Genomic DNA, 18,675 nt, shown 5'->3' on the forward strand with positions numbered 1-18,675 from the left:
ATAAACTAGATGTACCCCCGCCTTTTCAATTGCATACTCTTCGAAGTCTTTCCATCTTTTAGACCCCCACCTTCTCATCAGCCTCTCCCATTCCCTCCTGACATCTCGGTAAGCCTTATCCCAGTCGAAACACTATCGCTATTCCAAATGCGCTCCTCCTCATCATCAGTCACCGAAGCAGCTGGCGCCGAGCTCGGATTCAGGTTGAGAGTTCGTTCAGGTCTCTCAGCAAGACTACTCCTACCAAGAATGAACCGACCGAGCCATGGTAAGAACTCTTTGAGTTGGAAGCTGATTAAATCCCTCTTGCGCTGGTCGAAAACCGACCCTAGTGACTCAAGAGGCACGCCACTGGTTTCTTCCATCAGGAGAAAGATGAGAACAAAAGCAACAACGTTCAGGCCAGCAAATACCCCAAGGGTTCCCCCAAACTTGATACCGGCTACCAGTAGGGGCTGTAGCCACGCCAGGAGGCCGGCGAACAGAAGGTTGATGGATATTGCAAGCGACGCGCCCTGTTGCTGACGTCAGCGGGTTCTCTTCGTTTGGAGCAAAAGGTCAACTTACGGTGTCACGGAAAGCTAAAGGAAAGCTCTCCGCAGCTAAGACGAACGGCACTGGTCCCATTCCGGGACTGTAAAACACTGTATGGACTGTCATGAGTGTAAGCGATACTGTCTCAGGTACAATAGGTTCATAACCTACAGTAGATCCAGAAGGCTACTACCTCGTTCCTCGCCTTCTCATTCACTGCATAAAAGCTTATTGCAGCTGCCATCAAGGTCAAGGCCATGCCTGGGATCGTGAACAGAAGAACTTTCCTTCTTCCCAGAACGTCTATGGAGTGGATTGCAGGCAAGCAGAACAAGAAGTTCAACAGACCAAAGATTAAGTTGTATAGCATGGCCTTGGAGATTTGATCATCTGTTGGCTGATCGCCTGGGCCGAGGCCGACAAGTGTCGTCCCACCGTAGAATGCCATAAGGTTAACTGCGCAGTGTCAACGAAGCCATGACGTTTAAACAGGTTGATCGACTCACTTCCAGAAAGCTGCTGCGACAAAGCCACAATCCCTGTTGTAATAGCTGCATTGCGAAGGCGATGGACTTTCAGTATTCTCCAGTACTGCAGCACATAGTGACTGATAGCCCCAACCACTGGCGTTTGAAGTTTTCGGATGGCCTTGATGCTATCGTATTCTTCGTTTTTGAACTCACTGTCTATTCCCTTGTATGTCAAGTACAAGTCTCTGACAGCTTGTATCTGTGACCGCATGTATCAGACCTTGTTCAGCGGTACAGATCATAAAGGGGGAAATGTAGAGTTATACAAAGAGAAGCATGGGCAAGTGTTACCTTGGTGTTGCGCAATCTCAACAAAGAGGCATATGCCTTTTCAGGGCTATACTTTCTTGAGCCGGGCATCAAGTAGTAGCGGAATGACTCGGGGCATTTGGCGACAGTGTACATGAGCATAAGCGCAAACACTGCTGGAGATGCCAGAATCAAGCGTAGTTTTAGCTTCTTGTCATCAATCTGGTTCAGACAGATATTGACCACAAAAGACATCATGATGCCAAACGAGACCCTAACAAGCAAGCCTATCAGTTATGGTATCACTGAGATGTTAGGGTGGTTGACATACCATAGCTGCCATAACAGAACGGAGGAGCCTCTCCACGAGCCAACTGCCGTTTCCGCTGCAAGGATGGGGGTACTAGTAGCTTTCAAGCCCATACCGACACCACCTATTAGTCGAATGCTCCCGAGAACTAGCCAAGCATTATAATTTAGCGTAATACAAGCCGAGCCAACGGATGCCGCAAAGATGAGAAACGATGCAACGATAATGACACCACGGCGACCAAACAGTGAACTCATCGGTGCAGCAAGAGGACATCCTCTGTTATAGTCAGCTACCAAGACATGAGTTGCGAGGAACCTCTACTTACATAACGGCAGCGCTGAGGTATACTGCGGCATTGGCATAGGCGAACTGCGAGTTGACAGGACTACCAGACTCTTCATGCCATTACATGTAGAGAAGAGAAGGATGATGGGTTAACTTTGCCTTGATTGGGGAGATCTCTTATTTTTAAGCCTAAGTTTCCATTTCAGTTTGAACCCGACAGTTCTTCTTGATTCTGCGGCCGGCACAGATGCAATGAGGCTCTGCCTTACCGTTCCTCTAAGCGCGCTCTCACTGTTTGCCTTAAGCCACAAGTTTCACCACAACCGCCACAGCTGGTAGCTGAAAGCTGAAAAACCTGACCGGTGAATGCAGAGCCCCGATGTTTTAGAAGTGTAATCAAAACCACGGCCAATAAGGATCTCGTACGTCCCGTGGTGCATAAACTTGAAACAAGGCTCTGGTGCTGTGCGACCCCAAACGAGTCATTCGGATGACTGCTCAGACGCCAAGGCGGTCTAGAGGGATATTTCAGAGATCTTGGCCTCTGAAAACCAGGCTCTGAGCAAGTAAACATTTTCAGCCACAGAAGAATTCTCGTGCCGCCTTGTTGCCTTGTTTATTTAGGGAGCAATGTATATGTCATATCATCCCCGCGTTACGGCCTGTGCTTCTGACCCGCTTTCACCCCAGGATTTCCCCGGGTTCTTCTCTCATCTTGTCCCTCTCATCCTCTCTTCGATCTGCTAGTTAGACCGCTTTTTCTCTATCCAAGCTTCCCCGCTTGTCTGCATACTCAGCTCAGTCCCGTATTGTTAAAGCCCTTCTACTCGGACAATCTCCATGTCGGGGACTTTGGATGCAGCGGGACTGGCGCTTGCCGCTACCCAGCTTTGTTTTAACTTAGCTAATGGACTTTATCGGCTCATTAATGAGATCAAAGACGCCAGTAAAGATGCTAGTAAGTAGCTCTTAAGACGGTCACTGGAACACAGGCTTATGAGTCATTAAAACTAATGATTGCGATATAGAGATGATGCAGGACACTCTTTCGTCTCTCCATACACGCCTCGACCAAGTCCGGGCTCTGTTTGATGCAAATATACCGCAATCACCGCTAGAGAAGGACTGCCGTGATTCAATTGACCAAACTCTGGAGATCATCAACAGAGACCTGTTATTACTCACTGGCAAGCTCCATATCGATGTCATACTTGAGGCAAAAGGAATCAAAAGGCTTGAAGCTTGGTATGTTCTTCAAAGAAAGTTCCGAAGAGATGATATTACGAATATCAAGGAACGACTGGCTGGGTCCGAGGAGATTTTACAGTCGCACTTCCTGATGCTGTCAATGTACGTTTGGCTACTAAAGTCCAAGAAAAACGAGATGCTAACTTTAAGCAGCTACGTCGGTTACAAGACGCGAGATGAAGTAATCCATTTCAAGGCCCTCTTGAGACCAATTCTCGAAAAGTTACTCTTTTACGCGACATTCACAGAGGAGCGTCAAAGGAACCAAGTCGCTGAGTCACGTTCTATCAGACGACTTCAACATGCACATGGCGCAGGTAACATCCTTCCTGAAGCTGAATCTGACCAGGGTTATCATGATGCATTCAAAAGATGGAGTGTCAAATCTAAGGACATGATAATGTCCATTGCCAATCTCCCGTGGCATCAGGTATCAAACTCGAACTACGTCCCATCTATTATGAACGAGAGCCGTGATGGTGCAGGCGCTGTACCTAGTACTAGGGACGCGGAAGAGACGGCTGGGCCATCTCTATCCTCAAGGCTTGGCCTGGGTCTTTCGTGTGTCGAAGAGGTACCAGACTTTATATTTAAAACCTTTATAACTTATTTAGTAAAGCTTTATTTAACTAAAAACCTAATCCTAATTATAACTAAATCTCTAATAAGCTTTTCTACTTAATATTACTAGCCTATTTAACTTTTCCTTATAGTTATTACTTACTACTTAACTTATTATTAAAGGGAATAAAAGGAATATATATTTTCTTATAAGTTTACTATATAATATATTTAAGCTTAATTTTAGTTTATTTTATTAATTACTACTATCTTATTATTTAATAATACCTTTAGGTTATATTAAAGAATTCTTTTTTAATAACCTTAACTTTTATAGCTATTTTTATAAGTATTATAAGTAAAGTAAATAAAACTTATAAAAATAATATTTTTAATATTACCTTTTAAAATATCTTTAAAGAGTTTTTTATAGCTATCTTTATTACTAATCTTTAATTATAGCTTTTAAAGTAAGTTTATAATATTATATAATATAAAATATATTAAAAAATAAAAAGGTAACTAAAGTTATTTATTAATTACTTATTATATAGATATAGTTATAGTAAAAGTTATTTTAAAAGTATTATTTTAAGTTAATAGACTTACTTTTAATAAGTAGCTTACTTTATATATATTTTATATACTTTAACTTAATTATCTTTATAAATAAGTAATAGCTACTTATTTATATACTTTTAAAATTAGTTATTAAACTATCTAACTTTTTAATTAAAAGTAAGACTTTAGGTAATTATAAAAGTAATAAGTATATTACCTATATATATTTATTAGTATCTTTTACCTTTATAGTCTAGGGGCTGAAGCCTCTTTTAAAACCCGAACCTTACTGTAGAAGAGGTACCAGATGAGCCCCCAGAAGACATGACAGAAGAAATTCTTGATTGGTGCAAAGAGCAAGGCTACCCTGTCAAGGCTTCCAATTTTAGTCACGATCGCATCTGTGAGATGGCTCCCAGCGCGTTGAAAGGCATCGCACCTATCCACCAAGCTATCAAGACAAACGACATGGCTGTGTTGGAGAAGATGTTATCACACGATTGCAACATTGAGGTCCGCTTGGAAGATGGCAGCCAGGACCTAACGCCCTTCCTCCTGGCATGTTCTGAGCTAAACGCCCATGCAGTCAACCTTCTTCTTGCCAAGGGTGCCAAATCTGACGCGACGGACCGTACGGGTAAGACAGGTCTTCACTTGTGCCAGAGTTCAAAATTCGAAGGAAGACCCGTTGCAAAGCTTCTTCTCAAAGATCCTAGGGCCATGGCCCTGGATGTCGATGCTCATGACCAGTTTGGCATGACAGCGGCACACATAGCCGCTCGAGTTGGAGATGTGAGAATGCTGGAGTACCTCTTGCTCGATCAACATGGCAAAAGGGTTGCCAACGCAAACGCACAGCAACAAGATGGGTCAACGCCACTTATGGTCGCCCTGAAATCCAACATCTCCAACAAGAAACAAGTTGTTGATGTGCTATTGAGATATAGCGACTTGAGCGTCAAGAACAAGAACGGCGAAGATGCTAAGAAATTGGCGCCAAGGGAGATTCGCAGGCATCTGGACAACAAAAGGCCTCGGAGGATAAGTGAATCTACGACGGTTGTCTCGGGGACATCGGTAGAAACGAGCGAGGAATCCTGCAGTGGCTGTAAGCGGCATTGTCCCCAATTGAAGGACTGCAAGCTGGCTCTCGCGGAGTCGGTGTTTTCGCCGGCTCGGAAAAGGCCGCTGAGAAAGTATTCGGATGATCTGTCTAGCATGGCAGTGGGGAGTAGCTCAAGCATACTCCAGGCTTGATGCATATTACTCATATTTGTACTCTGACTTATGAAACAGTTGATATACATGATGCACCTCCAATATTAATTATAGCTATGGCTATGACACTTGCGCCCTGGCCGGACCTAGGAAGTCACTAGAGGGGTGCTTCTCTGGGGAGCAGTTCATGTTATGTGATTGGCGTTTTGCCTGGTTCGTATCGTGCTTTATGACATCAAGCTAATTCGTCGCAAGCTCCTCTACACCACGGTGAAGTCAATCCTGTATGGCATCAGATGTCTGGGGAAATGGGAGAGTCTGATGAGACAATTAGCAACGGAAAGAGGGTGGAATTCCGAAGACTGTGTATCTGAAATAGCAAGTTGTCGCATGGAATAGGGCATCTACGTGCCTCATGATAAACAAAACTTTATACTAAATGCAATCTAATAATAACCAGAGCGAGTTAATTTCAGGAGAATCACTATAGATATTCACTACCAGAATGCAATAAACTTAGTCTCGATACTCTCCCTCACTTCCTCCTTCTCACTTCCCGGCAGATGAAACGAACAATGATGAACCCCTCCCGCTATGTCACTCCCGTCCTTCTCACTCTCAGTATCCATAATCTTCATCAGCAGAACCTCATCTGGAGTCTGGTCGCTGATCCAGTACCACTTGTGCTTTGGATTAGCCCTGGTCAGTAGTACATCCGACTCGAATGTCCCATGCACCCCCGGCGGGTTTCGCCAGAAGCTAACGCCGTCTTCCTCATCTGCTGTCCAGTAGTCAACAAAGGCCATTGGATCCCGTTTGACAGGTTTGAGTGGACGCCAAGTGGTATACAAAGCCCACCGCCTGCCTTGGTAGTTCTTCGCTCTACCGCCAGGCAACTCAGCAGCCTCATCGCCAGCCTTGATAATATCATCAGCCTCGTCAATGAGCTCTTGGCTCCAGTTGCGAAGAGTGTTCCATGCGCCGGATGGACCCCAGTCCTTATGAGGCTTACGTACTGGGCCCTCCTCCTCGCCCTTTTGAAAGCCTTTGGCCCTTGTGGTAGGCAGCTCATGCTGGCCTTGAACAGTTTGACCGGCTCCCCCTTCCTTGCCGCCCTTGGAGGGCATAGGGTAGGGAGGCGCGAGCTCTGGCTCCTTGAATGGAACATTACGAGACGAAGCAAGCAGGATCATGACCTTCTTGGCTCCAGTGACAGACTTTGCCAGTTCAATGATCTCAGGGTCATACACTTCCTTGCGGACGACTGGGTCTGTCCACGACGAGTGATTATACGGCGGAGAGCTGACCTCTGATACGTGCTTAACCACCTGGAAGCCATTGCCATCTAGGGTAAATGACGAGACTGAAGGGCGGATATCAGTCACTGCTACGACTTGCTGAGTGCAGTCTTCAAGCGTAGTGACACCGGCGATTGGGGAGGTTGGAAGAGCCGGTCCGCTATGGTAGGCTATGGTAGCAGTGACATTCTTGCCAACTGGCGATTCAGGAGGAGTTTGCTGGTGAGGCATCGTGACAAGAGGGTAAACGGTGATAGGTAGGTTGGAGTTGATTGACAGGAGATGGTGTAAGAAGCAAGACGTACGTCGAAGCACAATGTAGCTCTGGCATCTTGCATCTATCTAAAGGGCCAGCGAAGTTACCCAATGTATAATGCTGTACCAAAGTTGCGAATGCCAAGTAGCTACTACGCCCTGCATATCATGGGCTTGGATCGGCCGACAAGATATTGTTCCAGGTAACATCTTCCGCTTATTCGGCCCGAGGTTTTGTCAAGCTTCCATTGAATTCGTTTTCGGAATCTGAAAAAGTGACAATGTAGTCTGCCGACAGAAGACGAATGATCTGACAAGTCCCTTGGATGGTTGCAATTGTGCTGGGTGGGGTTGCAGTTCCAGACCCCTGGGTGTACCCATGACATATGCATGTAACCCCCCAGAATAGACGCAAGACCTCTTCTTTTCAAGCTTCAATGCGACAGCGGGCCGGCCCAGATCGCCCGAGTAATTATACACGCCAAGATTATGCGTAGTCAATATGGTGATGCCCGAAGCAGGAGCTGAATATGGAATGTTTATCTCGGCATTTGAGTAGTGCCACGTAACCATTGTCCGTAAAGTAACCTGGGGGATGAACCAACAAGTGGCTTCATATGAGGATGTCAGGGTGTGCTGTTTAGCCATCCGCGGCGTCTCTACTTTCGGGGTCAAACGTGTCCCCAGACTCATAGTATCCTAACATTTTCTCACTGTCTTTCCCCATTTACTAGATTTTTAGTACTATGTAACAGAGCATTTGGCTTTCATTTGGCAACAAACTCATTTGATTGATATTGAGTCAAGTTAGAAATTGCTGACATCTAGGGGAGGATAGTGTAGATCGTATTGACAGACATGACCTAGAACTACTTGAAAGTCACTAGGTTCTCTCTGCTGGAATAAGCTCACAGCCACAAGTCTCAACTGCAAATAACACTTCTAGCCCACAACTTAGACATCTACTTGAAAGTCACTTTGAATCATTCAGAATAATATCAGGATAAAAATTGAAAATCTGTACCAGAAGACTATTTCCAGCCCTATGTATCATACTGCTCATTACTCTTCCCTCAGTGATCGCTTCCTAACGCACAGCCTGGCTCTCGGATCAGGTACCATGTCACTATCAATCGTGATATTCCGTGGTCTCCCCTTTCCATCAGGCAACTTGAACTCAAATTGTAGTAGAAGGATTGCCAAAGTCAGCTTCATTTCATTAGATGCATAGAAACGCCCAGGGCAAGCATATTTCCCATACCCAAACGCCATGTTACTAGAATCAGTCATTGAGAAGAGGTACTTCTGTGCATAGTTTGAGTCTGAGCGGATCTTTGAGTATCTAAATCCGTCAAAATCAGTTGGTGGCGCTGGCCCTGGGACATGTGCTGAGTCCTGAAGCATCGCGTGAGAGGGGACGGCAATGCGAGTGCCTGATGGGAGATTGGTGCCGTCTGATAGTGTCATTGGTTGGTGGTAGATGCGATTGAATGTTACTGGAAGGTTGAGTCGGGATCCAGATAAGCAGAAGGTGAAGAAAGACTTACAGAGAAACACGGGGTTGAAACGTTGCGACTCTTTGAGAAAACTGTCGAGTTTATGAAGTCGATTCAACGCCGTCTTGTCCCATCCACTAGCACCAACAACGCCTTTGACCTCCTCTCTAAGAGGCTTTATATACTCAGGGCGAGCACACAAGTCATACATAGCATGCGTCATGGTCATTGCCGTGGTGTGAATAGATGCGAGACTCAGGATAAGCATCCGCTGAGCAATATTGTCAACCTGTTTCTCCTCCCCAGTCGCAGCTTCTACCATCCACGAGAGGATGTCCTCGTTCTCATTACCTTGCTGGGAGCGAATGATGTCACCTATAACTTTACGGCCAGATGACACGTTGCGAAGTAGTGTTCTGTAAGATGGTAGCAACGGAGCTACGAATGGTCTTAGGATATGGGGAACAACGCGAAGGATAAAACCAGTCATGAAGAGGCTCTCGCTATACTCTGCTGTGGTCGTCAACCATTCCTGATTGCGGCAGTGCTCTGGGCCGAGAAACACTCTGGCTGAGATGCGTGATATGAGCCTGACCATGATGGAAGCAATATCGACTTCAACCCATTCGTCATCTAACAATTATCAGCATTTATGAACCCAGTTCAAGCAGCTGCGAGAGTATTACCTTTCATATCAGGCATCTCTTTAGTCAATGCATAGTCAAGTTCCTCCTTCATCACCTTAGTCAGCGACACGAGCTTCGGCGTCAACCGCTGCTGAATCACACGGTTCTGCAGATCACTTTGGAGAAACACCATGCCTCGCGTGTAATCACCAGCAAAGTCATTGATGAAGGGCTCGACCGAACGAGTCTTGTCCTGAGATAGCTTCCGGACTTCATCGATGTAGTTTGGCGGTATGATGACGATATCGGTACCAAGCTTTCTCACCTGGAAGATGGAGTTTTTGAACTGAAATGTATGAGACACGGCGATCAGTTGTAGGGGGGACTGCTTACTTTACTGTAGCCTTGGCTGATGATAGATCCCCCTTCCCAGACAAAACGTAAACGAAGAAACCATGTAGGCTCAAAGACGCTTCGGTATCCTACAAAAGGCACTTTGACTGTAGAAGGGGATGAAAGGAGGTGGATGACATATGAGCATAACCAAGCGCCAAAGGCAACGTAGATTAGCCAGTGAATATCCATTAGAGGTATTTCATCAAGACCCGAGACGAGCTGTCGGAGCAGCGTTTCATTAATGGTATTGTTCATGCTGTTGAACTTATTCATTGTGTTTTGCTGATAGTTGGTGGGAGTCAATGGAGACTGGTGTAGGTAGTTGACAGGAGGGGACGAGAAAGATTGTGGGCTACGAGTTTGCTTTGTTGTGACGGGCTTAGATCACTGGCACTCGAGCAAATATTGTTTGTCCTCTGTTCTTCATCACGGATAACCTTGCCCGAGATAATCTGTTTTCAGCATTCTTCAATTGGATGGAAAATATCTTGTCACCAGCAGCCATAAACTGCAATCATCAACAGCCATTTCACCAACATGCTTCGGTCAATGTCCTCTTTGAACAAACCGGGCGTTCTAGGCCTCCGGAGTCATGAGAACGTCTTGCACCTCTCACGCATATCGTATCTCTCCACAGGTCCCCAAAGGTTTCCAAGATACTGCACCCCCTTCTCAAGCGGAAGAGCGTTCCTTCGTATTTGCACACCCTCGCCTTCGATGGTTCACTGGACAAAGATACCAGCCCCCCAACCGCCCGTGATTCCACGGCTGATTAGTCCCCTTTGTGTTATCGCGGGGAGGTGTGTGCATGAGTGTCTCGGAGGCTGCATCTGCCGCCTGCGCGAGTCTGACGCCATAGCGCTAATCCCTGGTGACACTAAGACGCGGCATTTCACACGGGCCTCGGTTGTGGAGTTTGTCATTGAGAAACACGAAGCATCTGATCCATTCTAGGAATGATGTCCCGGGATGCATGCGGGCTTGTACTTTGTTCTGGAGGTCAATGGTGTCAAAGTGAAACGTCCCGAGTCAACTTCTTCTGGAGTCATTGATATGCAGCTCATCTTCTCGACAAAGTATTCCCTCCAGATGTTAGCAATAGCTCTCTACTATTGAACATAAACTTCCCTCCAGTCTTGACATCCTTTGCATTGGACTACTGTCACAAAATGGCAAACCATTCTTCCTCTTACTATGACGAGTTCTACAAGGACCACTCTCAGACTATTATCGACTTCCTAAGTGAGAACACTCTCGCATCATCATGTCTCGCCTTCGCAACCTGCGCCATTCTGCTATGCATTCAATGGCTCAAGCCACAGCCGTTGATCATGGTAAATGGCAGAAAGTTTGGCGAACTGTCTAACGTCCGCGCCAAGAGGGACTTTGCCTTTGGGGCTCGGCAGCTCCTCGAAAAAGGTCTCAAGATGAGTCCTGACAAGCCGTTTCGTATCATGGGCGATGTTGGCGAGTTGCACATCCTGCCGCCAAAGTATGCCTATGAAGTTCGCAACAATGAAAAGCTTAGCTTTACCATGGCAGCATTCAAGGTGAGGAGACTGTGATTCATGATGTAGAATAGATCTGACAGCTGGAATTAGTGGTTTTACGCTCATCTCCCTGGCTTTGAGGGGTTCAGAGAGGGTACTAACGAGAGCCACATCATGAAGCTGGTTGCGCGACATCAATTGACTCATCAGTTAACTCTGGTGACTGGAGCAGTATCTGAAGAGTGCGCTTTGGTGTTGAAAGACGTATACACAGACAGTCCGGGTATGTATAATCCATGTGTTGCTTGTCAGCGATTCAGTGGCTAAATCAGTCTCGTAGAATGGCACGACATCACCGCCAAAGAGGCAAACATGAAACTCATGGCGCGCATCACCTCTCGCGTATTCCTCGGCAAGGAAATGTGTCGAAATCCCAAGTGGCTTCGAATCACATCCACCTACGCCGTCATCGCCTTCCACGCAGTAGAAGAACTACGTCTCTGGCCATCTTGGCTCCGTCCCGTAGTCCAGTGGTTCATGCCGCACTGCACGCAGTCCCGAGCGCTAGTCCAAGAAGCCAAGGATCTGATCAACCCGCTGCTTGAGCGGAGACGCGCAGAAAAGGCGGAGGCTGAGAGAACCGGAGAGAAAGTCACTTACAATGATGCTGTTGAGTGGCTGGATGACATTGCGAGTGAGAAAGGCGCTGCGTATGACCCTGCTTGTGCGCAGCTCTTGCTCTCTGTGGCGGCACTGCATAGTACTACTGATTTCTTCACGCAGGTCATGTTTGACATTGCGCAGAATCCGGAACTTGTTGAGCCGCTGCGTGAGGAGATCATTGCTGTTTTGGGGAAGCAGGGATGGTCAAAGAACTCGCTTTACAACCTTAAGCTCATGGACAGTGTCTTGAAGGAGAGTCAGCGACTGAAGCCCATCGCCCTTGGTACGTGCCCCAGCCTTAACCTAGCAAGAACACGCATTAACGGATCAACAGCAAGCATGCGTCGCTTTACTACCCACGACGTCAAGTTATCCGATGGCGTCATCCTCCCCAAGAACAAACTCACGCTCGTCTCGGCCCACCAGCACTGGGATCCAGAGTACTACAAGGATCCCATGAAATTCGATGGATACCGCTTCTACAACATGCGGCGCGAGCCGGGCAAAGAGAGCAAGGCACAGCTCGTGAGCGCCACTCCGGATCACATGGGCTTCGGGTACGGGCTTCATGCCTGTCCCGGACGGTTCTTTGCGTCCGAGGAGATAAAGATTGCACTGTCGCATATTCTGCTAAAGTACGACTTTAAGCCTGTTGAAGGGTCGAGCATGGAGCCTAGGAAGTATGGCCTCAACATGAATGCTAACCCAACTGCAAAGTTAGCTGTTCGCAGGAGACAGGAGGAGGTTACGATTTGATTGCTGGATCTGGAATTAGTGGGGTTCAGATTGTCACCTTAGCTAGCTATGAATGAATGCTCTGTATCTATTGTCGAGATTGAATGGCTGTGAAAGCAAGTATCGTGTGATGCAACCTACCCCGGCGTTGAAAATGCCGCTAGAACTCTGTCTTCTTAGAGTGCAGCATCACTTCTAGATCCCCCCAAGCGACGGGACTTGCTAGTCGTTCTGTGACAGCTGTCTATGTAACCCTGGGACGGGCCGGGAGCATAGCGCAGCGCCGACCAAACGGAACACACCATTGGCTTCCCCATATGGAGACAAAGGCCTTAATGCTCGGGTATGATTGACCCCTGGTCAGGACTCTAACTGCCGAGTATACATGTGAAGGGTGGCAACCCTAGATAGCGCAGGGAGCTAAATAAGACTCCATTCACGCTTGCCAAGTACACACGAATAGAAGAGCAACGATAGTCTAGCAAGACGGCCAATGATAAATGTTTAACTTATCCTGCTACACTTTAATGAACGATCTCCTATTACGTCGTGATCACATAGCAACTTTAGGCAAGCAGAATTGTGAGGGATATGTTGCATCCAATGCTACCTACCCTGCGCTTAGTCCAAACCTTATTTCCAGTTGGGGGGGGGGGGGGGGGGGGGGGGGGGGGGTGTTATGCATATCCGAGAGCATAGCTATAGGCCAAACAGAAGTGTCAACGATGCACTGCACGTACGGATACATCGGCCATTATTCCCTTTTAGACACTGTGCATCTGCCAATTGCAACCTGCATACATCCATCATACGATATCAGCAAGATGCTACTCTGATCTGATAGTGTTGATTTGCTTTGACCTCGTTCACTTCCCTGTTTCATCTCGTTTACATTTTAGGCCCAACTTCTTTCGGAGTTGTACATGTCTTCTCGCCCGCAGCCATTAGGATAACGCAATTGACGTGTCGAAATATCGAGGTTCTAGATTACATTCTGTTTGACAAGCCCGGTGCGTACCCCTGTTACTGTTACATAAATCCACGTGTCTCCACCTGATTATCATTACTCTGCATATTTATGCCTAGCGAGTTCCATCAGCTATCCTTGGTCGACCGCGTTCGGAACACCATCCGCTAGTGCATTCCAGCTTGCATGGCCGATCTGTGAGCCAGACCTTTTTCTTGAAACCTGGCTGCAGAACTCCGTCGATGAGTTCTTGAGGAACAGCCTAGCGTTCGGTACTTGTTTCTGTTGCCACCATCCCATCCCATACGTGGCACATCCAGTTCTGCTTGTATCTATAGAGGTGCAGTTGCATGCATGGCTTCTGTGTCTATTCCTAAGTCCGAACCATGATTCCGAAGCACGCAAGAAGGGTGATGGCGTCTCGGTCACGATTTCGGACTTGTTATACGTAGCTCTATGCGCGGTGGTTAATCTCCCCCGTTCACGTTCCCTTGTGAGGGTTCCCTTGTTACCCATCCATTTCTGAAATCTTTTGCCGAGATTCCAAATGTCCAACTGCCTCTCACAGACTTCCTCTTCTCTTGAGCGCCCTCTTGAACCAGCCACGCATTCTGCAAACGAGATGAGTATCCTCACTATGCTCACCAGCTATGCTGGCAGCCAATTCCTGTTCTTCTACATAGCCATATTTGTCTTCACTTTGCTCCCATGGGCCATCCATTTCTCCAGGCTAGGATTGCGCGAAGACTCGGCCATACCACTCGCGAATCCGCCCAATTCACTGTTCGGCACCGGGAAAACCAGGGTCTGACCGTTCATTGACGAGACAAGCAACGGAAACTGACCTTTTGCATAGAGAAACTTTGTCAAGCTTAGCAGAGAGATCCTAGCCAAAGCGAGAAGCTTGTTCCCAAACGAGCCTTTCAGACTCATCACAGACTGGGGCGAGGTTCTCATCCTCCCTCCGGAGTTTGCAGATGAGATTCGAAATGACCCCAGATTGAGCTTCTCCAAGGCGGCGATGCAGGTAAGTACCACTGACTATACCTTGGACTTCTCGATGGCCGACTAAAGGATCTTGCACAAACAGGACAATCATGCTGGGATACCTGGATTCGAGACAGTTGCCCTCGTAGGTCGCGAAGACCAGCTTATACAGAAGGTGGCCCGAAAGCAGTTGACCAAGCATCTCTGTGAGTTCTTTCGTCAGCCAGTGAGGACTGCCCACTGACAATTGGAAGCCGCTGTCATAGAACCTTTGTCTCGAGAGTCTACTCTCGCAGTGTCGCTCAACTTTGGAGAGTCAACAGGTAAACCTCCTCCAAGATGACATTTTGGAAGCATCATCACTAACCCGACTCAAAAATGGCATGGCGAGCGATACGCCTCAAGCCAGCAATCCTCGATATCATCGCCCGTATCTCCTCCAGGATCTATCTCGGCGACCAACTATGCCGCAACGAAGCTTGGCTCAAGATCACTAAGACCTACACCACCAACTTCTACACGGCATCCACGAACCTACGAATGTTCCCTCGATCGATCCGTCCTCTGGCGCACTGGTTCCTCCCAGAATGCAAAAAGCTTCGCCAGGAACGTAAAGACGCAATTGGTATTATCACGCCCCTGATCGAGCGTCGTCGTGAGCTTCGACGAGCCGCGATCGCAGCTGGTCAGCCTCTACCCGTGTTTCATGATGCCATTGACTGGTCGGAACAGGAGGCAGAAGCTGCAGGCACAGGGGCCGCGTTTGACCCGGTGATCTTTCAGCTTACGCTATCCCTTCTTGCAATCCACACTACGTATGACCTGCTTCAGCAAACGATGATCGACCTAGGTCGTCATCCTGAGTACATCGAGCCTTTGAGGCAGGAGGTTGTTCAACTTCTGCGTGAAGAAGGCTGGAAGAAGACAACACTGTTCAAGATGAAGCTTCTGGACAGTGCAATCAAGGAATCTCAGCGTATGAAGCCTGGGAGCATTGGTAAAAGCTTTCCTTGGCCAGTATGTTGAGTCTTACTGACAATCACATATAGTTACGATGCGTCGCTATGTAACCGAAGACATCACTCTCTCCAGCGGTCTAAGTGAGTTAATCTCCTATCTAATCAGCATTTCTGACCAACCCTTCCTTCAACTAGCCCTCAAAAAAGGGACACGTCTGAACGTCGACAACAGACGTATGGATGATCCAAAGATCTACGAAAACCCCGAGGTCTACAATCCCTATCGCTTCTACGACATGCGCTCAGAAGTCGGTAAAGACCACGGGGCACAGCTCGTATCAACTGGCTCAAACCACATGGGCTTCGGTCACGGCCAGCACTCGTGCCCAGGGCGTTTCTTCGCTGCGAATGAGATTAAAGTAGCGCTGTGCCACATCTTGGTCAAGTATGATTGGAAGTTGTGCCCTGACACAGAGACCAAGCCTGATACAAGAGGAATGATCGCTAAATCAAGTCCTGTCACAGACATTCTGATCAAGCGTCGGGAGTCAGTTGAGTTGGATTTGGAAGCAATTTGAATGGAGAAGGCACCGTAAATTGTTGCATATTACTCTAGCTACTAAATTGAAGTCATATTGCTTGAACCCTTAAGTCTGTATGTAATTCAGTAACCGAATGCTTAGACTTTCTCTTCTTCTCGTGGCCTCTCAATAACCATGCAGCTTTGCTTTGAAATTCTCACCCTTTCAATCTACGGGAGTTTCTTGCAACACTACCAAGCAGTTTCCCTAGTCCCCTCTCTTACAGTTCGCTGGCATCACTTTCGCATACCATTGGCCTCCTGGATCCACAATCCCGTTGTTGCACGGAGTAATGACTCCGGCTAGGAAACTCTACTCAAATAGCCTCGGGATCATTCCGCGCTTTAGGCCCGCTTCCAAAGCGCTATGACGCCCGGGCGCTGAACAGGGGACGGCACTCACATTCTGGGTTACATCTAGTACGTGACCTTGTTAGACGGGACGACGTCCTGGAGTTCTAGCACACCCGCTGCCACTTACGAATACAACTGCGTGTCAATGTGGTAAATGTAGGGTTGCAATGGGCTGCCAAACCAACAACGCTTGATTCTAGAGTCTAGACCCCGACCAGAAGCGGGCGCCAAGACTGGCACTTGATTTGCCGTCTTGAGACATCCGTTCCCCCTGATGATCTGATCTTTATGCCTTTCATCTTTTACAAAACATGTGGGCTTAGACTCCGTCGTTTAATATGCTTGCCACCTCGGCTTACATGTCCCAGACAAGTCTAGCGCACTGATAGAAATCGTGACAAAGTGGGTGTTCGGTTGTCAGGAGATCCTTACAGCAAAAGGATTGTATAATCCTCAGTCTATGATTATATTGAAAAGCTTTTCGCTGTTGAACAACTTCTAGATTATGCTTTGTTGCAATGAGAATCAATTGACGCAGCATGGACTACCCCTGTAACTACACACAATTTTAAGTCTCGAGCTTGAGTCGTTCCACCAACGCCCTAAGAGCAGGGTTATCTCGATTCAAACTCACTTCCAAGCTTCCAATCTCGGTTAGAACTCTAGTGTGCAGCATGCCAAGAAGTGCACTCGTCCATTCTAAGCTACCATTGGCTTTCATCACTTCCAACACTAGCATCTTTTGCTGTGTCGTGAGCTTTCCCTGGACTCGTCTCATCGATAAGATGTTGGTAAGAAGACCACTCGAGTCACTCTGCAGAGCATGCATCAGAGTTAACGAGTATTTCCCCTCGTCCAGGTCCTCGCAGAATCCTTTCTGATCAGTGTACTGCGCATGATTAGCAAAGGTTCTGGAATATAGTTGAATGGATCTCCTTCTCTGGCGTCCACGGATGGGAAATGGACTTTGGAGAACAAACCTTGTTATCAATAAGATTCATGTAATCATCTCTGATCTGGAAATATTGCCCGAGTAACGAAACAACGCTGCTGAGAGACTCAAGCATGCTGTCACTGACAGACACTTCAGAGTTCAGTGCTAGTAGCTCGAGCGATAACCTAAACAGGGCACCAGTCTCTGGGTTAATTCGGGTTAATTAATAGTTCCCGATATTTCTTTGTGGTGTCTTACTGTCGTTGACCATCAGAAGATACTCTTGGGTAGACGGAACAATAGTGTTACCCGTCCACGAAAGATCCATTGCCTGGCCCTCGAAGATTGTAGTTATAGTACCAATTATTTCTGCCAAGGCATCGTGGCTGACAATCTGCTGTATTTTCCCGATTGCCTTGACGATGACGTACGTTGCTGTGTTGATTGCTTGGGCTGGACCAAAGACAGTATGCGTAGACGGCTTGCCACGCCGAAGTGGGGAATTATCTTGAAAGTCATCGATTCTAAATTGTCAGCAGGGTGTCCATTGGTGGTGAATTGGGGTACAGACATGAGAGAGGAGTTGTGAAGCATGCCAATCACGTCCTTGATAACCGAGGTTTTATCCTCTGGAACATCGAGCCAGACATTCAACGAGTCAATGAAAACCCCACGAATGCCTTTGGAGGGAAGGGTCAAAATGTAGTTGTATGGAGAATCAGCGACCTGAATGTGTCAGCAAAGGATCACACAATGGAAAGTAGAAGGCGACATGGGCCTACCTTGAGGCGCTGTGACTTCCACCTAGTGTTGAGCTCGGAGCTCACAGCTGTTGAAAAGCATAGCTGAGAAACCAAGTCTGGAGAGGGTGCATTGGGAGGGAGAGCAAGGCAGACACGTCGCTCCTCATAGCGAGATAAGGAGCCTCCTTCTGAGGAGGAAGACTCTGGAGGTGTCTCTCTGTAATGGAAAGGATCTGTAACTTGAACTGTGATTTCCAACTTTTGGTTGGCATGGAAAGCGTCAAACATGGAAAGAAGATTGGAGATTTGTTGCTCGGCCATTATGGTAGTTGAGGTGTGTCAGTTTGTATCGTTTGGTGAAGGGGACTCAATATTGAAGAACAACATGAGGGTGAAAGATTTCATGCGCATAGTTGTTCTATTGAGGCCAAGGAAAGACAGAGATATCCCGATGCCCAAGACTGGGCAAGTTCCGTTCTCCTCCATGACCATTCTATTCCGCGTCCGCATGTGTCAGAACTGCATGCTGGATCCCCACCCTCAAAGCTCGCATGCATAACCACGGTACATTCGCTGCATCATGTCAATTTCATTGATGTCCCGGATTTGTCCATAAGTCCGAGTGAGCGGACTTAAACACTATTTAGATTGAACGGACTTAAGCTATTATCTCTCTCCTCACCACTCCTCTAG

At 47.3% G+C, this 18,675-nt stretch overlaps 8 protein-coding genes across 8 annotated transcripts; 4 read left to right on the top strand and 4 right to left on the bottom strand.

Annotated features, from left to right (window-relative positions):
* Positions 1-77: 77 nt before the first annotated feature.
* Positions 78-1,568, bottom strand: J7337_005022 (uncharacterized protein; the record flags this gene model as incomplete). Its single annotated transcript, XM_044822706.1, has 4 exons — positions 78-515; positions 728-990; positions 1,041-1,263; positions 1,356-1,568. 4 exons carry the CDS (start codon positions 1,566-1,568, stop codon positions 78-80), a joined length of 1,137 nt encoding a protein of 378 aa, XP_044681197.1.
* A 3,037-nt stretch (positions 1,569-4,605) lies between these two features.
* J7337_005023 (uncharacterized protein) lies at positions 4,606-5,538 on the top strand (the record flags this gene model as incomplete). The annotated part of the gene is made up of 1 exon (XM_044822707.1): positions 4,606-5,538. The coding sequence occupies one exon, from the start codon at positions 4,606-4,608 to the stop codon at positions 5,536-5,538; it is 933 nt and encodes a 310-aa protein (XP_044681198.1).
* A 458-nt stretch (positions 5,539-5,996) lies between these two features.
* J7337_005024 (uncharacterized protein) lies at positions 5,997-7,028 on the bottom strand (the record flags this gene model as incomplete). The annotated part of the gene is made up of 1 exon (XM_044822708.1): positions 5,997-7,028. One exon carries the CDS (start codon positions 7,026-7,028, stop codon positions 5,997-5,999), a length of 1,032 nt encoding a protein of 343 aa, XP_044681199.1.
* Positions 7,029-8,114: 1,086 nt separating this feature from the next.
* Positions 8,115-9,843, bottom strand: J7337_005025 (uncharacterized protein; the record flags this gene model as incomplete). Its single annotated transcript, XM_044822709.1, has 4 exons — positions 8,115-8,548; positions 8,600-9,181; positions 9,235-9,520; positions 9,568-9,843. The coding sequence occupies 4 exons, from the start codon at positions 9,841-9,843 to the stop codon at positions 8,115-8,117; spliced, it is 1,578 nt and encodes a 525-aa protein (XP_044681200.1).
* Positions 9,844-10,739: 896 nt separating this feature from the next.
* On the top strand, positions 10,740-12,479 carry J7337_005026 (uncharacterized protein; the record flags this gene model as incomplete). The annotated part of the gene is made up of 4 exons (XM_044822710.1): positions 10,740-11,120; positions 11,172-11,343; positions 11,401-12,006; positions 12,058-12,479. The coding sequence occupies 4 exons, from the start codon at positions 10,740-10,742 to the stop codon at positions 12,477-12,479; spliced, it is 1,581 nt and encodes a 526-aa protein (XP_044681201.1).
* A 1,493-nt stretch (positions 12,480-13,972) lies between these two features.
* J7337_005027 (uncharacterized protein) lies at positions 13,973-14,656 on the top strand (the record flags this gene model as incomplete). Its single annotated transcript, XM_044822711.1, has 3 exons — positions 13,973-14,230; positions 14,282-14,452; positions 14,516-14,656. The coding sequence occupies 3 exons, from the start codon at positions 13,973-13,975 to the stop codon at positions 14,654-14,656; spliced, it is 570 nt and encodes a 189-aa protein (XP_044681202.1).
* Positions 14,657-14,790: 134 nt separating this feature from the next.
* On the top strand, positions 14,791-15,949 carry J7337_005028 (uncharacterized protein; the record flags this gene model as incomplete). The annotated part of the gene is made up of 3 exons (XM_044822712.1): positions 14,791-15,409; positions 15,462-15,512; positions 15,567-15,949. 3 exons carry the CDS (start codon positions 14,791-14,793, stop codon positions 15,947-15,949), a joined length of 1,053 nt encoding a protein of 350 aa, XP_044681203.1.
* A 924-nt stretch (positions 15,950-16,873) lies between these two features.
* On the bottom strand, positions 16,874-18,303 carry GGS2 (geranylgeranyl diphosphate synthase 2; the record flags this gene model as incomplete). The annotated part of the gene is made up of 5 exons (XM_044822713.1): positions 16,874-17,194; positions 17,286-17,443; positions 17,498-17,763; positions 17,811-17,965; positions 18,022-18,303. The coding sequence occupies 5 exons, from the start codon at positions 18,301-18,303 to the stop codon at positions 16,874-16,876; spliced, it is 1,182 nt and encodes a 393-aa protein (XP_044681204.1).
* Between the last annotated feature and the right edge of the window lie 372 nt (positions 18,304-18,675).

This window comes from Fusarium musae, chromosome 4 (assembly GCF_019915245.1).
Source record: "Fusarium musae strain F31 chromosome 4, whole genome shotgun sequence".
Classification (NCBI taxonomy): domain Eukaryota; kingdom Fungi; phylum Ascomycota; class Sordariomycetes; order Hypocreales; family Nectriaceae; genus Fusarium; species Fusarium musae.